Source organism: Scomber japonicus, chromosome 7 (assembly GCF_027409825.1).
Source record: "Scomber japonicus isolate fScoJap1 chromosome 7, fScoJap1.pri, whole genome shotgun sequence".
Taxonomy (NCBI): domain Eukaryota; kingdom Metazoa; phylum Chordata; class Actinopteri; order Scombriformes; family Scombridae; genus Scomber; species Scomber japonicus.
The window spans coordinates 11,934,303-11,954,623 of record NC_070584.1 but is presented as its reverse complement, the minus strand read 5'-3'; the positions used below and the strand labels follow the sequence as shown (position 1 = coordinate 11,954,623).

Here is a 20,321-nt window from a genome sequence, read left to right as displayed (position 1 = left end):
ACTAATAATGTTATGAATGTGATAGTTTTGTAATATCTTTTGGGGATCAGTGGCTGAAAATGTCTTACCATTGGATTATTTTTATGGACTCTCTTTTTTTATTCATCTGATTCTTCAATTCAGAAAAAGTGGAAATGTCCTGACCTGAATTCTATAAAAATTGTCCCACATCAAGACTTAATAATAGTATATAATTCTATAAATATATGATTACAATTGGTCCAAAAAAGGCCAACAAACAACTTTTCATAGCTGAAACTGACCAGTCAGAGTTTTGTAACAAATACAATTTTGCTTCTTCTTGTTGTTGTTCACACATTATATTGTATTATACCCTGTGCTCTGAATTTAGAGTGTGTGCACATGAGTGTATAGTTGTATTACTCCTGCAATTTGGTCATGAACAGAATGATTGCAGACCATTAGGCTCTAACACAGCTGGCAGCGCAGATACCAACAGGAGGTGGAAATATTTCACACTGCTTTGTTCAATCATGATCAAAATCACTCAATGGAGACAAATCGTCCCGTATGCCTGTGTGCAATCGCTCTACTTCATGTGCTGCTGCTCAGCCCCTGGAATGCCATGCATATTATTCAATTACTTTGCTCAAATAGCCATGACCCCAAAATCCAGCTTACTGCAAACCATGTATTTGCAGAATGAGTCCAGTAGGGTGCACCATATTCAAACGTAAAGAGGAGCACCTGCCAACAAGGAAACAAAAGCTGTGGAACCACAGTGGGTTAGACATAAGATATACCTTATATAGAAAATATTAAAATATTGTCATAACTGCCCCACCATTGTGCTAGGAATTGTTACAGCACATGTATCTACTGTTGTTGTGTTGAGTAAACCCTGGCACAGTGAGTGTGGCTGAAGCTGTCTGTGGTGATGAGCTAACAGTCATGATAAATGTGTAAATAAATTGCGCCAGGATGCATTTATCCTGCTTTTACACCCTGTATCATAAACCACCACCTTGCTGACACAGAACAATACAACAATATCAGACAGGGAAAACAAAAGACAGCCTTGCCGGTATCTTTCATGAACAGTACCTTGAATTTCAACACACGCACACACACACACACACATACTGGTCTTTGCTTCCCACCACCCTCCTTTGTTGGGAAAGGGGGTGACTGTTATACCAGGAAAGCAGTGGCAGTGTGTTTGCTGGAAACAACTGGAGCTCTTCCAGCTCTGTCGTTCAATAACGTGGAATGGACAGATGGATGCCAAATTGAGACAGCAAGCTGCCAGAGGAGGATGAGCGTGTACTTCATTTAACATCTAAAATGATATATGCTTTTAAGCAATAACCCCATTCAGGGAAGTCGTCCAACTAATCCAATAAAACAGCGTGTATAAAACAATAAAACATATTTGGTTTTGATTGAACTGAGAATTATATAGCCCAAAAATATAAATTTAATTTAGGCAGGTTAAGTGTGTCAAGACATGGCATCCAAATATGTTTTATGCTAAAGATGTCTGTGAGCTATTCTTATTATCCTTTTTATTTCAAGAACGCATTGTTTTACAATTCTAAGCTTTTGGTTTATATTTTACTGTCTTGGTATTATTCTGTCCTTGTGCTGTTTTAAGCAATTGCGCAATGCGTTTGCTGAGTCATTATTGTTTACCTAGTGAGCACTTTTCAACATCAGTTGGCTATTAATATTTATTTTCATCATCATCATCATCATTAGTATTAGTAGTAGAAGTTATAGCTGGTAAAAAACAACAGTAGTTTATTAAATATTGTGTGCTAAATTAAAATAAGAGTGAAAAAAATGTCAAAACCCTTTAAATTCAAATGAGTAAAGTCAACAAAAGAACACTAGTACCTTAACTAGGAAAACGTATGTTTTTAAATATTTAGTAGTCTTGTGTTTAAAAATATTTTGCCAGGATTTTTCCTTAACAAACAATGATCTTAAACTGAAACCAGAAACATAAATAAATGGACTCTTAATAGAATAGAATAGAATAGAATAGAACATATAAGGTTGGAATCTTAGGTGTTTTAAAAAGAATCAGAATTCTACATTAAAATCAGCTGTTATATCTCAGATAACGAGTTTAAGTATGCTTACTTCAACTTCAAACTTCAAAAATCTTCAGCTATCATTCATTGAGCTATACAAACTTACACAAGCTACTGCTGTAACAAGACACCTTGGCTGTAGCTACTTTGGTACAGTACTGCTTTGAGCTGAATGCTAACATCAGAATGCTAACATGCTCACATAATCCAGCAAGTAGTTGTTGAGCTATTTCAATAAAAGACAGAATCCTCAACCTCATCGAGTGCACTAGGGGAAATCGTGAGGGGATTACCAAAGTAAATTGAAAACACTGTTTGGGAACCATGAATGTCTGTGGCAATCCATGAAGATTTTGAGATATTTCATTGATTAAGCAAAAACTTTGATATGCTGGTGGCGCTAGAGAAAAAGTGAAGGGATCACTAAAGGCATGAGAACTCATCTCCTAAAGTCCTGGCATGGTGTGCATACCAGGCCAGAGCATTTCATGGCAGAATGTAACATCAAACTCCTGCTGGCACTAGAGGTGAAATCAGTGGAACACTTAAATGTCATCCTCTGAGAACCTTTGAGGTCTGTGCAAAATTTCATGGAAATCCATCCAGTGGTTGTTGAAAATGTTCTGTATATCAGGATAAACTCCTTGAGTAGTATCATCTCGTTTTTCAAGGGCGTCCCAAACAAATATTCACAAATAAAATGGAAAAAAGAACAGTACAATATGCAATTATGTATAACACAACAATGGCAACAGACAACACACAATGATGACAGAGAACAGCAATGTACACTGTGACTATAATGTAGCCCACATTCAACTTACCTTCAACTGCATTGTAGAGTGTAACTGACAGGCTTACATACACTGCAGAAGAAAAACAACTTTGCATCAAGTAGGCCATTTGATTTTAGTTTATCTTTCCCCCAAAACATTATTTATTTACAGCAGAGAAGTATGACAAGAATATTTTAATTTTCTGAAGAAAATGCATATGAAACCTGCAAGCTGTTAGCTGCTGCTGCCAGCTGCTCCAGCTACAATTTTGAAAAATCTGGTAGCGCCACCTACAGGTAAAATTGTTTCAAATGCTACAGACTCGTTCAGCATAACCATCTGTACAACTGTGCTGAATGTGGTCACCATGGAATATTAGATTTAAGAGATATGGCAGTTAATAAGTAGTATGGTGGTGTTTCATCTATGGCCACACGGTGAGGCTTTTGAGTTAAACATTTCCACATCTGGACAGCTGTCCATAAAGTAGGCTATAAACCCATCAGCATTTTAGTTTGTGAGATATCAACGTCAAAACATCACTCCGACAGACCTTCCACTGTCAATTTTTATACTTTATGTAAAATCACTGGAACATGTTAAATACGCTGTGTTTTGACGTTTCAACAAAGTTTGGATGACAAATTATAGGCTACAGATGTAGACGCCAAAAACCCAGTGAAGTAATAACCTAATAATAATCATTGTCACCATCATCATAAAGCGTTGCAGCTCTCACACTATGTTATCTTGTTAACAATGATCATAGAGAAACAATAAAACAGTGAAAGCAACTTTGTACAATCCAAAAGAGTCTACAGTCAAATAATCGTGCGTCATTTTGGAGTTCAAACAAAAAGGCACTTCCTTAAAAAAGTCTTTATAGCTTTTTTATTTTTCACATTAAAGCACAAAAAGTTACTATTTAAGTTCAATAACAAACTGATGAAAGCAGGTTTGGAGCCAGAACTTTTATAGATTTATGGATGTGGACATTACCAAGAATGATCTGCTGCGTAATTACCTAGGTAATTATATAGGTTGATATCCATCCCACTGAAAACAAAATATTATCACGTCAAATACAGTAATGAGGACATTTTCTATTCATATAGTTGTGCACAACTGTCTAAAATAAATTCTAATGATCACAGTGAAAAAACAAATGAAATATTGCGTCAGTATCTGGGTTGCAAAAGACACGTATAGAGTCTGTCTTTGGCTTAAATCTTTAAAAACACTTCAACCAGATAAATGTGATATAATACGTTGAGGGATATGATTTGGTACAAGTTGAAGTAGTATTGGTTCATGTGCTGAAGTATTTATGGCTGATCAACAAGCGGCACTGCGCGCGCCGTGACGACAGCGGCGGATTATTTTCTCGCTATTCAAAATGGCACCGTCTCAATCAGGAAGTGGAGAAAACAACTAAGAAGAATAAGTTGGATAAAAATTCCTTATTTCTGTTTTCTTTGACGCGAGTGTTCGTTCAAAATCAGCTGGTGTGCTCGGGGTTTGGGTTGAGATCAAGTAACACAGTCACGGTAAGTGTAATTCGAGGATATTGTGAAAAGGCAAAGCGACACATCGGCAGTTGGTTTATAACAAGATGCGATCCAGGCAGACCTCTCCTAGGAGCGCATGTTATCTACGACGGGCTGTGCCGGGTCTTGAAGCGACTGTTCATAGTTTTGTGTTATAATACGATACGTTATATGTATACTTTTACTGAGTTGAAGTCCAGGGAAGTTTGGGCAGCCGTAGCGAATAAAAAGGGACGTAATGTTGTTGATAACCTCGGCATTGTTGTGCTACCGAGTAGAAAGGCCAGTGACTGCTAGAAGCTAGCCACTTAATTACTTGGTAATAAGCTAACGTTAGCTGTATTGCTGTCGCACATCAAAAATATATGTTTATCCCTGCTACTCAGTGACATGCTGGTCTGTGTGGTAGCTACATGAAATATAGAGAATCATCTTAAGAGTCAGGAAATCACAAGTGGCTAGCTGCGTTACTCCATTAACCCCAAGTTACATACACAATGTACCAAAACGAGCGTACCCACAAGCTATGCTAACTTAGCTAGCACATTTAGCTATCAGAAGTACGGCTCGTATGTGCAAACTAGTAAGGGATCCTCCAGCGATATTTTGCTGTCCTTTATTATTGATTGTAAAATGAAAATGGGCAAAGCAGACAGGCTGTGTGGCTACCATCAGCCTGCTCGCTAACTTAAACCTTTTGTTAAATGTGTCGTTTGTCGTCCCGGCGTCAATGCTAACAGTAGTTGTAACGTAGAGCTTTGACTGCCTTCCTTTGTGCTGTGTGGGGACCAATGTGCCTCTCAACATTTCCTCCGAGAAAGACATATTTCGACTTAACATGGCATTGTTTGCGTGAAAACGTTACACAAAGTATATAAGTACTTCAAAAGCATAACCATGCGCACACAATGAGAACGAAGTATCACATTAGCTGTTTGAATTGCAGGAAAGGCAATGTAAGGATTGAGTATATAATCCCAGGGCACCTTGAGTTCGGTGAAGATGTAGTTCTCGCAAAGCTTTGGGGAAACTCCATTTTGACTTTCATACAATATATTATCATTGCACTCATACAGGAGAAAGGAAAATCGTAAAAAAGTAGCGTAAACCGATCATTGTTATAAGGATAAACTTTGGTCAGTGTTGTAGTGGAAGCTAACTGTAGGCAATGCATTGTGTGAAATAGTTGCATGTATCTGGATCATATCTTTTCTTGAATCATACGAGCTGGTATATGCATCGGTGGTGACTGAGAATTAAGTGCTTACCAAGAAAGAAGTGTGTACTCAAATGTATCCTGACCAGCGGACCACAGTTAATTTAAATGTTACGCAATTTGGTTTTAGAGTAAACATATCACCGGTGTTTTCTTGAATTCCACAGCTTCTGTATTTTACAATAAAAATAACACATGATCTAAAATGTTGAAACAAGAAAAATATCTCGGGATGTTTTTGGTGGTTCTGAAAACTGAAGGAATGACCAGGAGGAAATGAAAATAGCTCAGACAGAGCTGTCTCATCCAGTTCTTTTTCATTTCTAAAATTGTGACTCTCCACAGCCAAAGCTAATCGAGCTTCATGTAAGCCATGACATAGGATGCCATGGTGGCTGGCTGTTTTTTCTAATTATGTAATTTCCCTCATTGTTGATAGATACCGTTTGGAGGCTGTGAAGTGAATAACATTCGAAGTTCCTGTCTCCGTTTTAGTTGAGTGCCCTTAACCCCAGTGACGTGGTCAATGGCCTTGGTGTCATTTGCTGTCAAATCCCTCATGCAGCCACATCTGTCTCTCCTTCCCAATATAGACTTTAATAGCAAGAGACGGGTTGTTTAACTATTTTAGTTTCAAGCAGAAATACAAGCAAAAAAAACATATACCACTGCTCTTTTCTTTTTGCCTAACGTACCACAAGCCCTTTAGGCACCTGGTCTCTCAAACACAAACTTTTGAGGAGGAAAATTGCTTCTTTAGATGATGCTGTTTTAGTTTAATACTGCAAGTTAGGTGTTTAAAAAAAAAGCAATTTCTGATAAAGATGATTTAGGTCACTTATATAATAATGGCAAGTTTATACAAGAAAAACTTGCCCATTCATTTTTAAAGTCCTGTGTTTGAATCCCTGCTTCTGATCCAGGGATGCAAGAGCAAGAATAGCAAAGGTAATCTCTGAACAGTGCTTGTGTGTGTTTGTGTGTAAATGAACAAGAGTTAAGTTGCATGCTTGTGCTGCACAACCCCCTTCTTCTGATTTCCTACTGTGTCAGACAATTGATGGCTGCCTGCCCTGCAGGGACTCTGAGGGTCACAGCACACCGGATCTGTTGATACTGTGTTTGTGCGTACAGGAGCAGCAAGTATGATACACAAAGAACATGGGGGTATTTCACAAAGCAGGATTAGCAAGTTAGCCAGATAATGATTGCGACATATCCTCTGCAGTGTTTTCATTTTCATTAATGTTCATGAATCTAATATTCATGGTTAGTGTATCTAACTAGGTGATATTTTTTGTTTGTGACTTTTTGAAACATTTCCTGGTTGGATGAGCTCAAACAGCCGTCACCCATGTTTCAACCATGGCTCGTGCCCCCCTGCTCTCTATGACTTGGCCCCCATTCTCCCTCTCCAATTGGTGCCAGTGATAAATCTTATTTATGGCCAGAGGGCTGATTAGAGTGAGAGTGAAAAATGTGGAGTGGAGGAGGGGAATCAGGTCTAGGTAATACATTTGATGCGGTTGCCGCTTTCCCAGAATCTGGCCTTTATTAGATAACAGTTCATGTATTAAACATAACATGGATGTTCGGTCAGAAAAGCGCGAAAGAACGATTGATAGTTGTTGACAATATGTGGCTGCAATGTTTGCTTCATTGTCACAAGAAACAAACAGGTCATTTATGATAGGCTGTTTGAGTATCCCGTGTCCCAACTAGTATCCAGTCCTGCAGGCTTTGTGGATCCCTCCCTAGCCACATAAGAGCTCTGTAAACATGCCCAGCTCTAAACAACAGGGGCCTCAGGCAAGATTTTCTTATGGGGCCCTATGAACTGTAGACATACAGTAGTTTAACTGTGTATACAACTATTTAAAACTATTATTATTATTACTTGGTTAGAGTCATTGATTGGCTGCATGTCACCAAGCAAACAACTTTCATTATTGGGGGTTAAAAAGGCTTCACGGGGCCCTACGCAATTGCATATTATGCGTAGAGGGCTAGTCTGTGCTGTCTGTCAGAGATGACTGAAATGCAGGAGAGCATGGCACTCTCTGGCAGTCCTCACTGCTTGTGCTTACGTTTTTCATTGGAAAATGGGTGTCAGCATCCTTCAGAGAAAAGCAAACACTGATTTCAAAATGTGCCTCATCCAAGGAAGGAAATATGAGAGAAATATTATGGATGGCCCAATACCTTGTGTGTCATTGTTTGAGTTATCAGGTTGGATTTACAGCCAGCCTCATGTGATAGTTAGGGAAGGACACAGCCAAACTATTGTTTTAAGTCCTCCATAAACACCGGACTGTGAAACCTTAGTAGCCATGTATGCTGTATGTTACACCTCTTTACACAGGAATACAACATTAGATGTAAGTTGGGCAGTCACCTTGTTTACTCCTCCCAATTTGACCCTTTTTAACTGGACAACCTGTTACACGAGCAGGCTTTACCCTCAAGGTGTGTGGTTGACATAGGTCACTGAACATGGGATCCCTTATCCCCGGGTGTTTGTCCTGCACCAAATGCAAATAGTAATATAGCTGTATATTTGTGTAATGGAGGCTGACATAGATACTTGCAAATTATGTCTTAATCTCACATCTTGTGTTTTCTGTCTCATCACATCTGAGTGAATGACAGTGAGGGAGTTTTCAGCCTTCTCTAAAAAGCTTTTATGCGCAGTCTTTAGATAATTATTGTTATAAATACAGTAGATTGATCTGTACTTCAGGCAAAATCAGGAAATTATTTTAACAAAAATCACAACCCCACTGCATAGTTTTTATTGCCAGATGTCCACATGACCAAAATACCTGCAACCGTTCTCTTTTTCTGATCAAAATGGATCAAAACAAATAACCAAGGCCAGTTTTTTGTTATGTGGGTGCTTAAAAAATAGTGAAAGGTGAATGTACCTCACTGCTTGACCGTGCACGTACAGACAAGGGAACTGTAACAGCAGTTAAGTTAAAGGTTGAGGCAGTCGCAGTTAAACCCCGGCCCTAGTCATATATCACTGGCCCCCGTAGTCCCTGCACAGTGTTGGCAGATATGATCACTTCACACCACATCATGGACAAGCATGTTACATTTTTTTAAATTAACATTTTTTAAAGGCTGGCATGTTCCCTAAACCTAATATTTCATTGTCTGGAATATCATACCTTTGTCCCTTTTTAAGCAGAAAGGCAGGTGAACTTTATATCCGCTGTGTCTATTAGACATCAGTGTATTTACTTTTCTAAATTGACTTGTCTTTGTCTGAGCACAAACATCTGACATACCCTAAGGCCTGTGGTTGGGTGAAGCTTATGGGGCTGTCAGTATGAGTAAATATTTGACATTCTTGTTCTCTACTGGACAGACACTAAATTGATCCACAGGATATTTATTTTTAAATGTATCTGTTAGAGAGCAAGAACATCTTATTTATCACAAAGTGGAACCAGTGTCAGTGTGTATTGGTTATCCTGCTCTGATACACAGCCCCAACAGTACACTGTCTTTAAACCCAGTGGAAAAGACACTGAAATCTGGTAACAGTATTTTGGCTGACGTCCATTTTTTCCCTCTACCTTAATACATAACATATTTGATAAAGATAACATAAACATTTGTGCCAAAGCATTTTGGCCAAGATGCAAGCTGAGTGTGACATTTTTTTTTTAGAGTTTTAAATTAAACTTCTTCTATGATTAAATAACATCAAAGTCTCTAAACGTATAATTTGTTTACTGCTATTTCTTGTTATTTATCAGTGTAAACACACCCATGCCCACATATCGGGTTATGTGCACTCTTGTACCATGTAGTGGAAACATACTTCACACATTCACACACATGTTGCAGTGGATTTAGAGATATTTCCAGTGCCCAGCAGCAAAAGCTAAACAGCAGGGGAACTCAACAAAGTTTTTTTTTTAATTTTCTCTCTCTCTCCTATACTTGCACGTACACACTAGCTCCCAGTAGATCTTCAGTCTTCTCAAACTTCTCACAATCAAAATGGGCTGATGACGCATCTCTCTCCCCCTTGTTTTTGTATAATGGGCTGCTCAAGCGGCCCACAGAGTGACCGGCCCACCGGGATTTCTTCTGGCACTCCCCACAGCCAGTCCAATTCTGCTTTATACTACATTTACACTAGTTGTAGAAATTGTGTACTAGAGAAAGTGATTTTGACTTCAATGATATGAAAAAAGTCACATTAAAACAACATTTATATATAGACAAGATTTCTACACTTTATATTCTGTATAATTAATAATTTATTGATCAATAGTATTTCAAATTAGAAAACATTACACTTAATAACATAATCAAAGCACAAGGCATGGACTGGATCCAGATTGATTAACTGCTCAGTTCTGACTTAGAGAAGCCCTGGTCCATATAGTACTGTGTTTGTTTTTGCATCTCAGATAAAAAAAATACTAGAGGACATTTTGCTAGTAGAAACCGGAGTTCACTGCTACAATGTCAGTCTTGACATCTAGTATCCAGGATGTGTCCTGGGATGCATCTCTGATGAGTTAAGGAGAAGGGGAGGGTAATTAAGAGGCGTGTGGGCCATTCTGTCTGACTAATTATTTGCATGGTTTCCTGGCTTGCAGTGGTGCAATTGTTAAGGATTGCAGCCTCAGTCAAACTGTCTGTCAGCCTCTAGCTTAAGCCCGCAACTGAACTGAACTGAACTTAGCGTACCTAAGTGGCACAGACAGACAGACAGACGCAGACAGGCTCCACGAAGCTGTGCATGTGGTGCAATATTCTCACGCTTGCCAGGGAAGTGAGGTCAATCCGAGTGAAGTAGAGTACCGTCTGGATTTGAACGGGGTCGATGAAGAATTCAGAAAACTGGATCACTTTTGATGTCAACTTACCTTGGAGAATTTCACCCTCCTGTGTATTTTTACAGCACGGAGCAGATTTAACTTGTCAATGTAAGGAGTGCATGAAATTTTAGATTGTAAGATGTAGTTTTGCTCAAGCTCCCAGTCCGAGATGACATCTCCTGTATATCTGGATAGTATAACAATACTACTTTATTTGCAGTTGTGTTTCTATCTGGAGTTTCTAGTTGTAAGGTCACCACAGCAATGCACTCTCATTTTAGGTATTTTTAAAACCTTGCCTAACACATCATGCAGCGTAGACTTTGGCTCCTCGTGCCATGTTTTCTACTCCTGAAATGTGCATCTGATAGTTATGGTGTTATGACTGAGTCTCTGAATAACCGTGGCTGAGAGGGGTTGGTAGGGGGGTGGGTACAGAGGCAGGGAACCAGCTGCCTCCAATCAGCAGCCGAATCCATATGGGGTCAGCCTGGGTGAGAGGCAACGGCCATCGCCACTGGCTTTCCCTGACAGGAGGGAGGGAGAAAGAAGAATGAACATAAGGAAAATAGGCTAGTTAAATCACAACGGGGACGTGGAGAAATGTAAGGGGGGGGGCAGCACGTTGCAAGACAGAGATTGTGATGAAAAGAGGAAAACAACAGGCTATCAGAAGAAGAAAATGGATGGTGACGGAAAGGGGGGGGGGGGGGGGGACATGGCAATATGAGAGAATATAGGGCTGGAGTGTGATGAAATGGAGAATAAGATGCATTGAAAATCAAATGTGAGCAGACGAGAACAGAATAGGTGGGAAGCATCTGATGCAGGCAGATAAAGGAAACTCTGTCACAAGGAAATGGAGGAGCAGTGCAGTGATCTGATAACATTTGTCTGTTTTTAAGACCAAAAGAAATGACACAAATTAAACAGGATTTGACACACATTACCTATATCACCAAAACAGTATTTTATCACTTAAAAATATATAAAAACTCATCTGAAACTGACTCTGAGAAACTGGTTCATGCATTAATCTAAAGCCGGTTTGACTGTTGTTACGCTCCATTTGCAGGATTACCCAAACAGTCAGTAGGACGGCTCCAGTTCATTCAAAATGCAGCAGCCGCAGTCCTGCAAACACACCACAGAGAACTGAAATCACCTCATTGGCTCCCAGTACAATACAGAATCACCTCCAAAAAGTGTCTGTAAAGCACTTATTTGTGTCTCCTCAGTACATTTGTGACTTGCTTACTGATTATATAACCCCATCAGGTCATCAGGTGAAGTCTTCTAGCTGTTCCCACAATTAGATCCAGGTGTGGTGAGGGAGCCTTCAGTTACTGGAGTCCTGCTCTCTGGAACAAGCTGCCTGCTGACCTGAGGTCCATCACAGCTCTGTATATGTGTGTGTGTCTGTGTGTGTGTGTGTGTCTGTGTGTGTCTGTGTGTCTGTGTGTGTCTGTCTGTGTCTGTGTGTGTGTGTCTGTGTGTGTTTCATGTGCAGCTACGATTAGGCAGTTGTTTCTAAGTGTTTGTGTTGTGTTGATGTTTTTAATTGCTGTGTGCTATGTTTAATATACATTGTGTGTATGCTTCATGCTTATTATATTATATTTATAATTTTATGTTACCTATATTCTCATGTTTATGCCTATATTTATATAGTTTGGTTTCCAATGTAAAGCACACAGGGCTTTGCATGGGGTGAGCTTGCTTGTAGTTAAATATGCTATAGAAATAAAATGGTCATTGTTAATAATGAAGCATGTAGTAACTTCCCAGTTGAAGTTAGCACTTTGCTTTTTATTTACTTTGACAGCAATAACAGCATTTCATTTGAATAACATTGTTTTCTGACTGTTATGCAAACTTTTAAAACGACTGAAGAACATAAATATTGTGTAATAGTGCTTTACATCAGCGATAAAAAAACACAAAGCTGCTAAAAAAATCCACACACTTTGCATATATAGCTGCAAGGAAAACATCCAGAATGTACAGTTTACATATTTATGTGCAGAATGTTGTTTAAATGCTACTGTTAACAAATGAAGTGAGCACCTTGCATACAAATTCTTTTGGGCTCAACAAGCTATTGTCTTTACACCTAACGAGCTGAACCAGAGCAATGAAATGGTAAAGAGTTAGCATGTGTCATCATCCTTCTATTCAGAGGAAATTAGATGACGGAGGAAAACGGGGCAAAGACAGCTAAGTGGATCTTTCCCTCTTTGATCTAGTCAGCCTTTGATCTATTTCTGGTGGGCGGTGGTAGAAGTGCTCTTAAATGAGTGTCATCAAACCACTGTAAACCATTGTTTGTGATCCCGTTGAACTTCTCTCCGCTCTTTACACCTCTCTGCCACAGCCTTCATTGTTAAACTCCTCTCTGCCCTCACCTTTCTCTCCTCCTTGCTCCCCGGCTGCCTCTCCTCGCCCGTCCCTCTCTTTATTTACCACAACAAAGGCATCCTCTGAACCGAGACAGCTCGATTAAGTTCCCCCCTTTACGGCTAAATCACTTTAATGTCTCATTCAGCTGGTGTTTGTGGGCACAATGATATTCACGATCATGGCAAAATGGTGCTCAATAGCCACTTGGAGTGGGCTGATGAGAATCTAATTAAGAATAATCGTTATCCTTTTGTAAATAGCTCAATCTTTGAACCTTGCCTTTCAGTTCGACCAAATCATTCAAATGACTGCTCGTTTATTCAATGTGTTCTTGTATGCTGTCTCAGTCCAGAGAGCCCCTTTGATAAATATTTGAACGGGCGAAATGCAATAACAACAGGCTCTTAAAACCCAATTTGTTTCCATTTCCCGGCTTTTGATAAGGCAGCAGATTCAGTTACACAGTCATTCGATCATTATTCTCTATCCAGTGTCCTGCCCGGCCACTGGGCCTTTATGGCAATGTCTGTAATACTGACAAATTTTGTATTTTGGTCGTGGAACAGGAATAGATGGGAAGCTAATGCTTGCATCCTTCCATGTGTCTGCTTTAGGGTATGTGTATACGTCCTCTGTGTGTGTGTGTGTACACACGCAGTGGCAAGTAGAGGCCTTTTGTGTCGAAAAAGGTCCTGATTAATAATGTAGGCTGTTTTGAATGACAGGGTCCCGTGTTTCCCTGGGAAGTAACTTGTTCCTTTTATGAATATTTCATCACAGTAGCTAATGAATCCAGCCAGTCTCTGCAATCATAACCAACCAACAGCCCCCTTGCTGCTCTAGAGTAAGGCAGCTGGGCCCTGATCATTTCTAACCCGATTACCGGTGATGCTGATGGACTCAGATTGGTGATGAGTGAGTGTTGTGTGTTGGATTGAATGATTGCCGTCAGCCGGCTTGTTAGTAGTGAAGACAGATGCAGAAAAACTGCAGGAGAGTGAGTACTGAAAGTGCAGCTCTGTCTTGACTTAACTGGAACAATACAGATAAATATTGTTACCTACAGATAAGCAATGCGACAGTATATAGTTTAGCTAGTAATGTGTATTTAACAGATGCAAACATATAGTTACCTGTGTATTTGAAAGAATAATTTGACTTGATGAGGTTTGGAGTATTGTTACATGTAATGTAGAGCACTGCATTGGATGGATTGGAAGTTTGGGGCTGATTGTGCAAATGTTGCTAATTAAGATGAATCTGTGTGCTGAAGAAAACACTTTCTATGTGAATTGGCCATAGCCTCTCTCTCTCTGTAGTTCACCAATTCTCTCCCATTATTCAACGGCTGCTGAAGATAAGAGACCGTCATGTTCTCACACAGACTTCCACCTGTCCTATACACGAGCATGAATGCCCCCTGCTGATTGGCTGGAAAAGTGTTGTGTGAGTTGTTCTGAGACACTTGGTTTCCCATTTACAGAGTCAGGGCTGTGTGTTCACTCTGGATTCTTTTCAGCATAAACACAGAGCTGAATTTGACAAAAGTATATTGAGCAATCCTTCTCCAGAATCAGTGACTCTACCTTCAAGCACGGTGCCAAAAACAAAAGTGATGGGAGTAAAGGAATATACATGAGAGGTGAAGAGGCCTTAATCCTGATTTTTCTTGTCTCTCATAGTTATTCTTCTCTGCCACCAGCAAGAAAAATGAAATATAAAGTGAGATAATTACTGTGCTCCTGCTGTGACCATGGCAGAAACTCAGCATTTCCACCCTGTCACACACTTCCTTTTAGCACTTGCAATTGCTTTTAAAGGGACACACACATGCACATGTGCATGCATGCATACATGTGTTTTTATAGCCAGTAAAACACTGCATGCTTTGTTTTGTCTGTATCACGTGAATGCCAGCAATGTAAATTCATATTTTTACATGGTAATATTATATTTGCATATACCGTGTGGATGCAAAAAGGAAATTTAGTTGCGTGTGTGGGAGTATGAGTGTGCATCTGTGGGTAAGATGGCGTACTCGCGACACAGGGCGGTTGCTCTCCTCGTGAGCGTTAATCGTGACTTACCAGCTTAAGGAAGTCACACTTCCCTGGATGATCCCCATGTGCTCTGGCAGCCACTGATACTTGCTGAGGCCACCAACATACAGCCAGGCAGTCCTCCTTACCAAACATCACATTTACCTCTCACCTACTACGCTTGCAAGCACATGTTGGACGCTGTCACTAACAACACACGTCTTGTGTTTTTGAAGTGACAGAGGCGTGCCGCTTGTTAACCTCTGTCTGGCTGAGAGACAAGCGCAGTGACTCACACCACCAAAAGGCAGCGGCTGGCCTAGAATGTAGCCACATCGTTGGAAATGCTGTTTATAACATGGCTAAATCGCCATGTTTGCGGTGCTTCTTCCCAAATGAATCTAGCAGTCTGCGTGTTTGGCTTGTGCAGTGTATAGTGTGTGGGTTTGTTTCAGTTTTTTAAAGATTTTACAGTTACATTAAAAGGCTTAATCTCCCTGCAGTGAGCTTTTGCATCAGGCCACCCAGATAGTGAGAGAGAGAGAGGGAGGGGGGGGGGGGGGGTTGTACAAAAAGCAGCAGTAACCTCTGAAGTAATTAACAGATTTAACAGATTACACTGCCGCTAAGAGTCTCTGTCTTTCCCTCTCTTTTTAAATAACCAAACAGGGTTATAAAAATGACTTATGTGGTGTGCTGCTTTTTGTTGAATGAACTTCTCATGTCCCTTGTGCTGCAGTGTGCATGTTTTGTCCTCTATGTTTTAGTTTCCCTTTGCCACCCTCTTCTCCCTATTGATAGCTTTTTTTCATCACCTTTCTACCCAGTCCCCCTCTGCTCCTCCCACTCATGTTTTTTTTTTTTTGCTGTTTTCTGGTAACGATAGGCCCTTACAGGAAGGGTCCACACTTACAATAATCAGTATCGATTATACTCAGCGGCTTGCTGGAGGGGTGGGGGTTAAGCAACAAGGGACAACAAGAGACAGACATATTTTTCTGTTGCTAAGAGACAGTAACTGGCATGGTGCAGGTGGCTGACGTGATAGGTGGATCAGGGGATAGGGCACTATGGGAAGAAGGTGCAGGAAAGTTATTGCAGATGACTTTTAATGACTTTAAGAAAGGAAGAAATATGCATTAGTGGTGGTAGGGTGAGATTGGGTGCTCCCTTTCAGACGTGCATTTGGCTTGTGTTGGACCCCTTCATATGAGGCAGCTGTCACCCTTCCTCTCATAATTTGCAGTGTCGTTCATCACACTTCACTGATAAACCTGAGAATTACATCAAATAATTAACAGATAAAGATATGTTCCACCTCTCACCTGCTATGTTCGTGTGCTTTCTCTCTCTCTCTCTCTCTCTCTCTCTCTTTCTCTCTTCTCTCTCTCTCTCTCTCTCTCTCTCTCTCTCTCTCTCTCTCTCTCTCTCTCTCTCCTCTCTCTCTCTCTCTCCTCTCTCTCTCTCTCTCTCTCTCTCTCTCTCTCTCTCTCTCTGGGGTGACGGAATGAGAGTAGGGCTGGGTTTTTAAAAAATCGGTACGACAGCTCCAGCCGTGTTCAACGAGATCTCGTGGTCAGATCTCTCTGCGCACACGCGATCTCACACAAATATTTCATTGTGCGAGATCTTGTCTCCGGAGCTGTTCCACTGAACGCACCGCCAAGCCTGTTGCACAAGAGCTTCTCCTGGGGTATAAGTGATGTTTACATTAAAGTAGGTGTGTTTGCAGCCACTTTATTTACACTGGCTGTCTGGTGGTTCAATTTAACAACTAAAGTTATTATTTGTACACTGCACTGAAGAAAGCACTTATCTGGTCACTCAAATCTCACTGTGGAGTCTGTAGAGTTGCACTGTATTGTGATGACTGCTGTAGTGTGTTCACGTTAAAGAAGAAGTACATTAATATAGCTGCGTTGGGGTCAGTTATTAATGTAGACATTAATATTTTTATTACCACACCAGACAGAGGGCTCCTCTTACAATTTACAGCATTAATTCTCTTGAGATTCTGTTTCATATCCAAGCAAAATTGGTATTGTAACCGGAATATCGCTGATCAATCATGAATCCATTTTGGAAAATCCAAATCAACACCCAGCCCCAAATAAAACAGAACATGTCCACTGATTTACTATGTGTATTTTCAGCTGTCACACTGGCTGATCAAAGAATTGTGTTGTTGTGTTTGAGGAATTTATAATCTCTCTAAAACCAAACAAACCAGTCTCCATGGTGCGATTCCCTGAGGTATACTGTCAATTGACTTTTAGCAGGAATTCACACCCAAATGTCCCGCTATAAAACAGCAGAGTGGGCTGTGACGTTGGTTTTTCGTTTTTTTTTTGTTTTTGTTTTTTTAATGCAGAGCTGCATCTGAACACAACCTTAAGACCTCGTTTTAGCCGTTGACGATCAGTTGCTTCATCTGCTTATAAGATTACTGGGTCATTCTGATTTGCACGCACATAAATGTATTGCGTCATTTTGAGCTTTCCCTAGCCCCCCCCCCCCCCCCTTACGCACAGGAAGCCTCTATATGACATAATAATCCACGGATGACATTATTTAGAGACTTGAGTCAGTAACTTTAGTTTCACAGACATCATCACTGCTGAACCACAGAGTTCGAAATAATTACTGAAGAAAAAAGGAACAAAATTAAGACTCATGCTTTTGCTCTTTTTCTCTTCCTCCGTAATACAAACATTTGTACTGTTAAACTAAAATTGCCATCTCTAATACATCTCTAATATCCTTTCGCTAAAGACCTCCTGCCTGCAACGGTTATCGGTCGCGTCTTTGTCGTCGCGTTTCTCCTCATTTGCTTCAGCAGACAGCATCACACTGGCAGCCTGAGGGTAAAATGGCCTCCCCTTTGTGTGCATTGGCTATGTGAGAGGTGAATATGTTGGGTCTCTGTCTCTCTCTCTCACACACTTATATGCACACACCCAGACACACAAAGGCCCTCTTATTTAGACCCTCATGAACTCTATTAGGATTTATTACCTCAGCTTTGTCCCCAGTGAGCACGTCTGGCCTATGTTCCAGATTGGGGGCAAACTAGAGGAAGGAGCGAAGTAAGGGAGAGGGGAAAAGGAGGGTTACAGTTTGATTAGTTTGGGGGCAAGAGAGTGTTGCTGATGTTACACAGACAGGCATTGTGCAGCACTGAGAGATTGGATTGATTCAGCTGTCAAACTGGTGTGATTTGTGGGATATGTGCTAAGCTTTCAGTGTGGAACATAAAAAGTGAGTCAGTTATGCTTTATGATATTTTGCTCACTAAATGCATTTAAAATCACTAGTTTACAAATTGCGTGCAATAAACCACCGCGGCAGATTTAATGTTTGATCACACACACGCCACGATTGCGAACTAAAGGTTTTTTTTTTTTCATATTTTATTTTCATTTTCTAACTTCGATCAAACCTCAGAGTTGCGCAGTAAAAGTACGAGCTGCCAACCTTTAACTCAGGGTAACTTGGTCTCTGTGTGAAACCATATCAGAACAAAGAGGTCATTGTGGTCAGTTTCCCAATTATAGCAAAGTGTGTCTAATTTGTTTAGACAGATAAAAAGAAAATTTTGTGATGCAGCTGTAGAGGGAACCAATAGCCTCACTTAAAAAAACCCCAACTGATATCTGCAAACATTAATGCAACCTATAAATATGTCCCTGCTTTCATTTTTCATTTTTGTGTGTGCGTGTGCGTGCGTGTGTGTGTTCAAGTGGTGCAGGAAGCCTTCTGCCTGCGTGCATACATTCTGATGGAGCCTGTCTCACCTGTCACTGCATACGACACATGTATAGCTTGAGTTGTAAAACACACACACACACAGACACACACAGTTGTCTGTAAAGGTTCTTATGAATGCTTTAACTGAATAATATCGTGCAGCAGGTTTTATATGTGAATGTGGAACCTTTAGTGATGCCAGATGACAACAAGCTATTGAGGGCTGTCAGTCAAGAAATACATGCTCACCCATTATGAATGTTTACAAAGATAACTATGATAAGGAAGACATGTTATATGTTAGAAGCAGTGGATTTAACCAGCACTGATAACACTGATTTCAGTGTGTGTTTTTCTATTTAGGAGTGAACATGTCTGAATCTCAATCCCTTCTCTCCTCTCCCTGTTCATCCCCCTCCAACCCCCTGCTGTCTCCCACAGGTCATGGAGAGCATTTGCCCGTGTTAGAGGTACTATCTGGGACACAGCCAGCACGTGGGTGGCAGTTTGAGGGGAGCGTAGCCTAAATCAGCTGGTGGTCATGTGCGAAGCTGTGGTCTGATGCCAACCCTCCCCTCAGCGCTGGCCATGGACGGGGAGAACTACCTGCATCCAGAAGGCCCTCAGCTGGACAGCAGCTTGTTCCCTGTGGCCTCCTCTAACATGGAGGTATACCGCTGCATTTATTTACATCTACTGTACAAATTAATGCTATGCATACAACTGTGATTCAAAAAATGTAATCACGCGCTTCTATGTTAGCCCAAAGAACTAAATTAAGTAGAATAGTTCAGGGTAGTTTAATGTCTCAGTATTTTTTTTACTATGACTTGACAAGCTGTTACTATTATATTATTATTTATTATATAAATAATGATATTATATATATATATATATACACACACACACACACACAGACACACACTAGAGACCATCTTCGCAATTTCAAAAGATTGTGCTCAAATGAATTTAGTACATATATTTCAGTCAGAAATACATTTTCTCAACAGACTAATATCCAGTATTATAGGTGAAGATGCTTCAGTTTTATCTGAACCTAATGTCACAACAACTCAATATTTACTGTTTGAGAACCGGTGTGTTTGAAATCTGTGTTGCACGATCTGTGCGATAGGCCAGTCATCTGGAGAGGAGTAAAGCGCTGTGACAGGAAGTGATCCTCGCTGCGGTATTCAGTTGCTTGTGACTGATTTGCAGTTCTTGTGAAGATGAACCCAAAACATTGAGGAGTCATATCATTAAAAGAAATCCTACTTATCCCTGGTGATATTTTAGCATGCAGATTGTTTTGTTTTGGGTTAATTTACCAAAATATTTGCTGTGAGATTTCATTGGAAGTACTCAACAAAGAAACAGTCCTATTACTCTCAAGACCTTGTGGAGCACAAGTACATGATAAAAATGCACTACTGCTCCACAAGGTCTTGAGTAATTGCAATGTTTGTATTCTCTTGCACTCAGTGTAGAACATAAAAATGTAATTTGATAAAAGGTTATTTTTACTGTAATGTCGAAACATACACCACTCGGAGGCGGGGGTGGGGGGGGGGGGGGGGGCACACAGAGCCTTTTGTTGCTCCTGCTCTTAAATTATGAGAAAGTTCTGTTGCACTCCAGTGTTCAGTGTTGTATTTCTATGCTTTTCACAGTGTAACAGATTTCTATTTTGTCTGT

At 40.3% G+C, this 20,321-nt stretch overlaps 1 protein-coding gene across 3 annotated transcripts in view; it reads left to right on the top strand.

Moving 5' to 3' along the window:
* Positions 1 to 4,244: 4,244 nt before the first annotated feature.
* Positions 4,245 to 20,321, top strand: part of si:ch73-63e15.2 (protein strawberry notch homolog 2) — a 60,132-nt gene continuing 44,055 nt past the window's right edge. For all 3 annotated transcript variants that reach the window (XM_053322666.1, XM_053322665.1, XM_053322664.1), the window contains exons 1-2: positions 4,245 to 4,380; positions 19,068 to 19,295. In XM_053322666.1, coding sequence (XP_053178641.1) covers positions 19,188 to 19,295 — 108 coding nt within the window. In that variant the 5' untranslated portion in view covers positions 4,245 to 4,380; positions 19,068 to 19,187. The remainder of the gene's footprint in view (positions 4,381 to 19,067; positions 19,296 to 20,321) is intronic.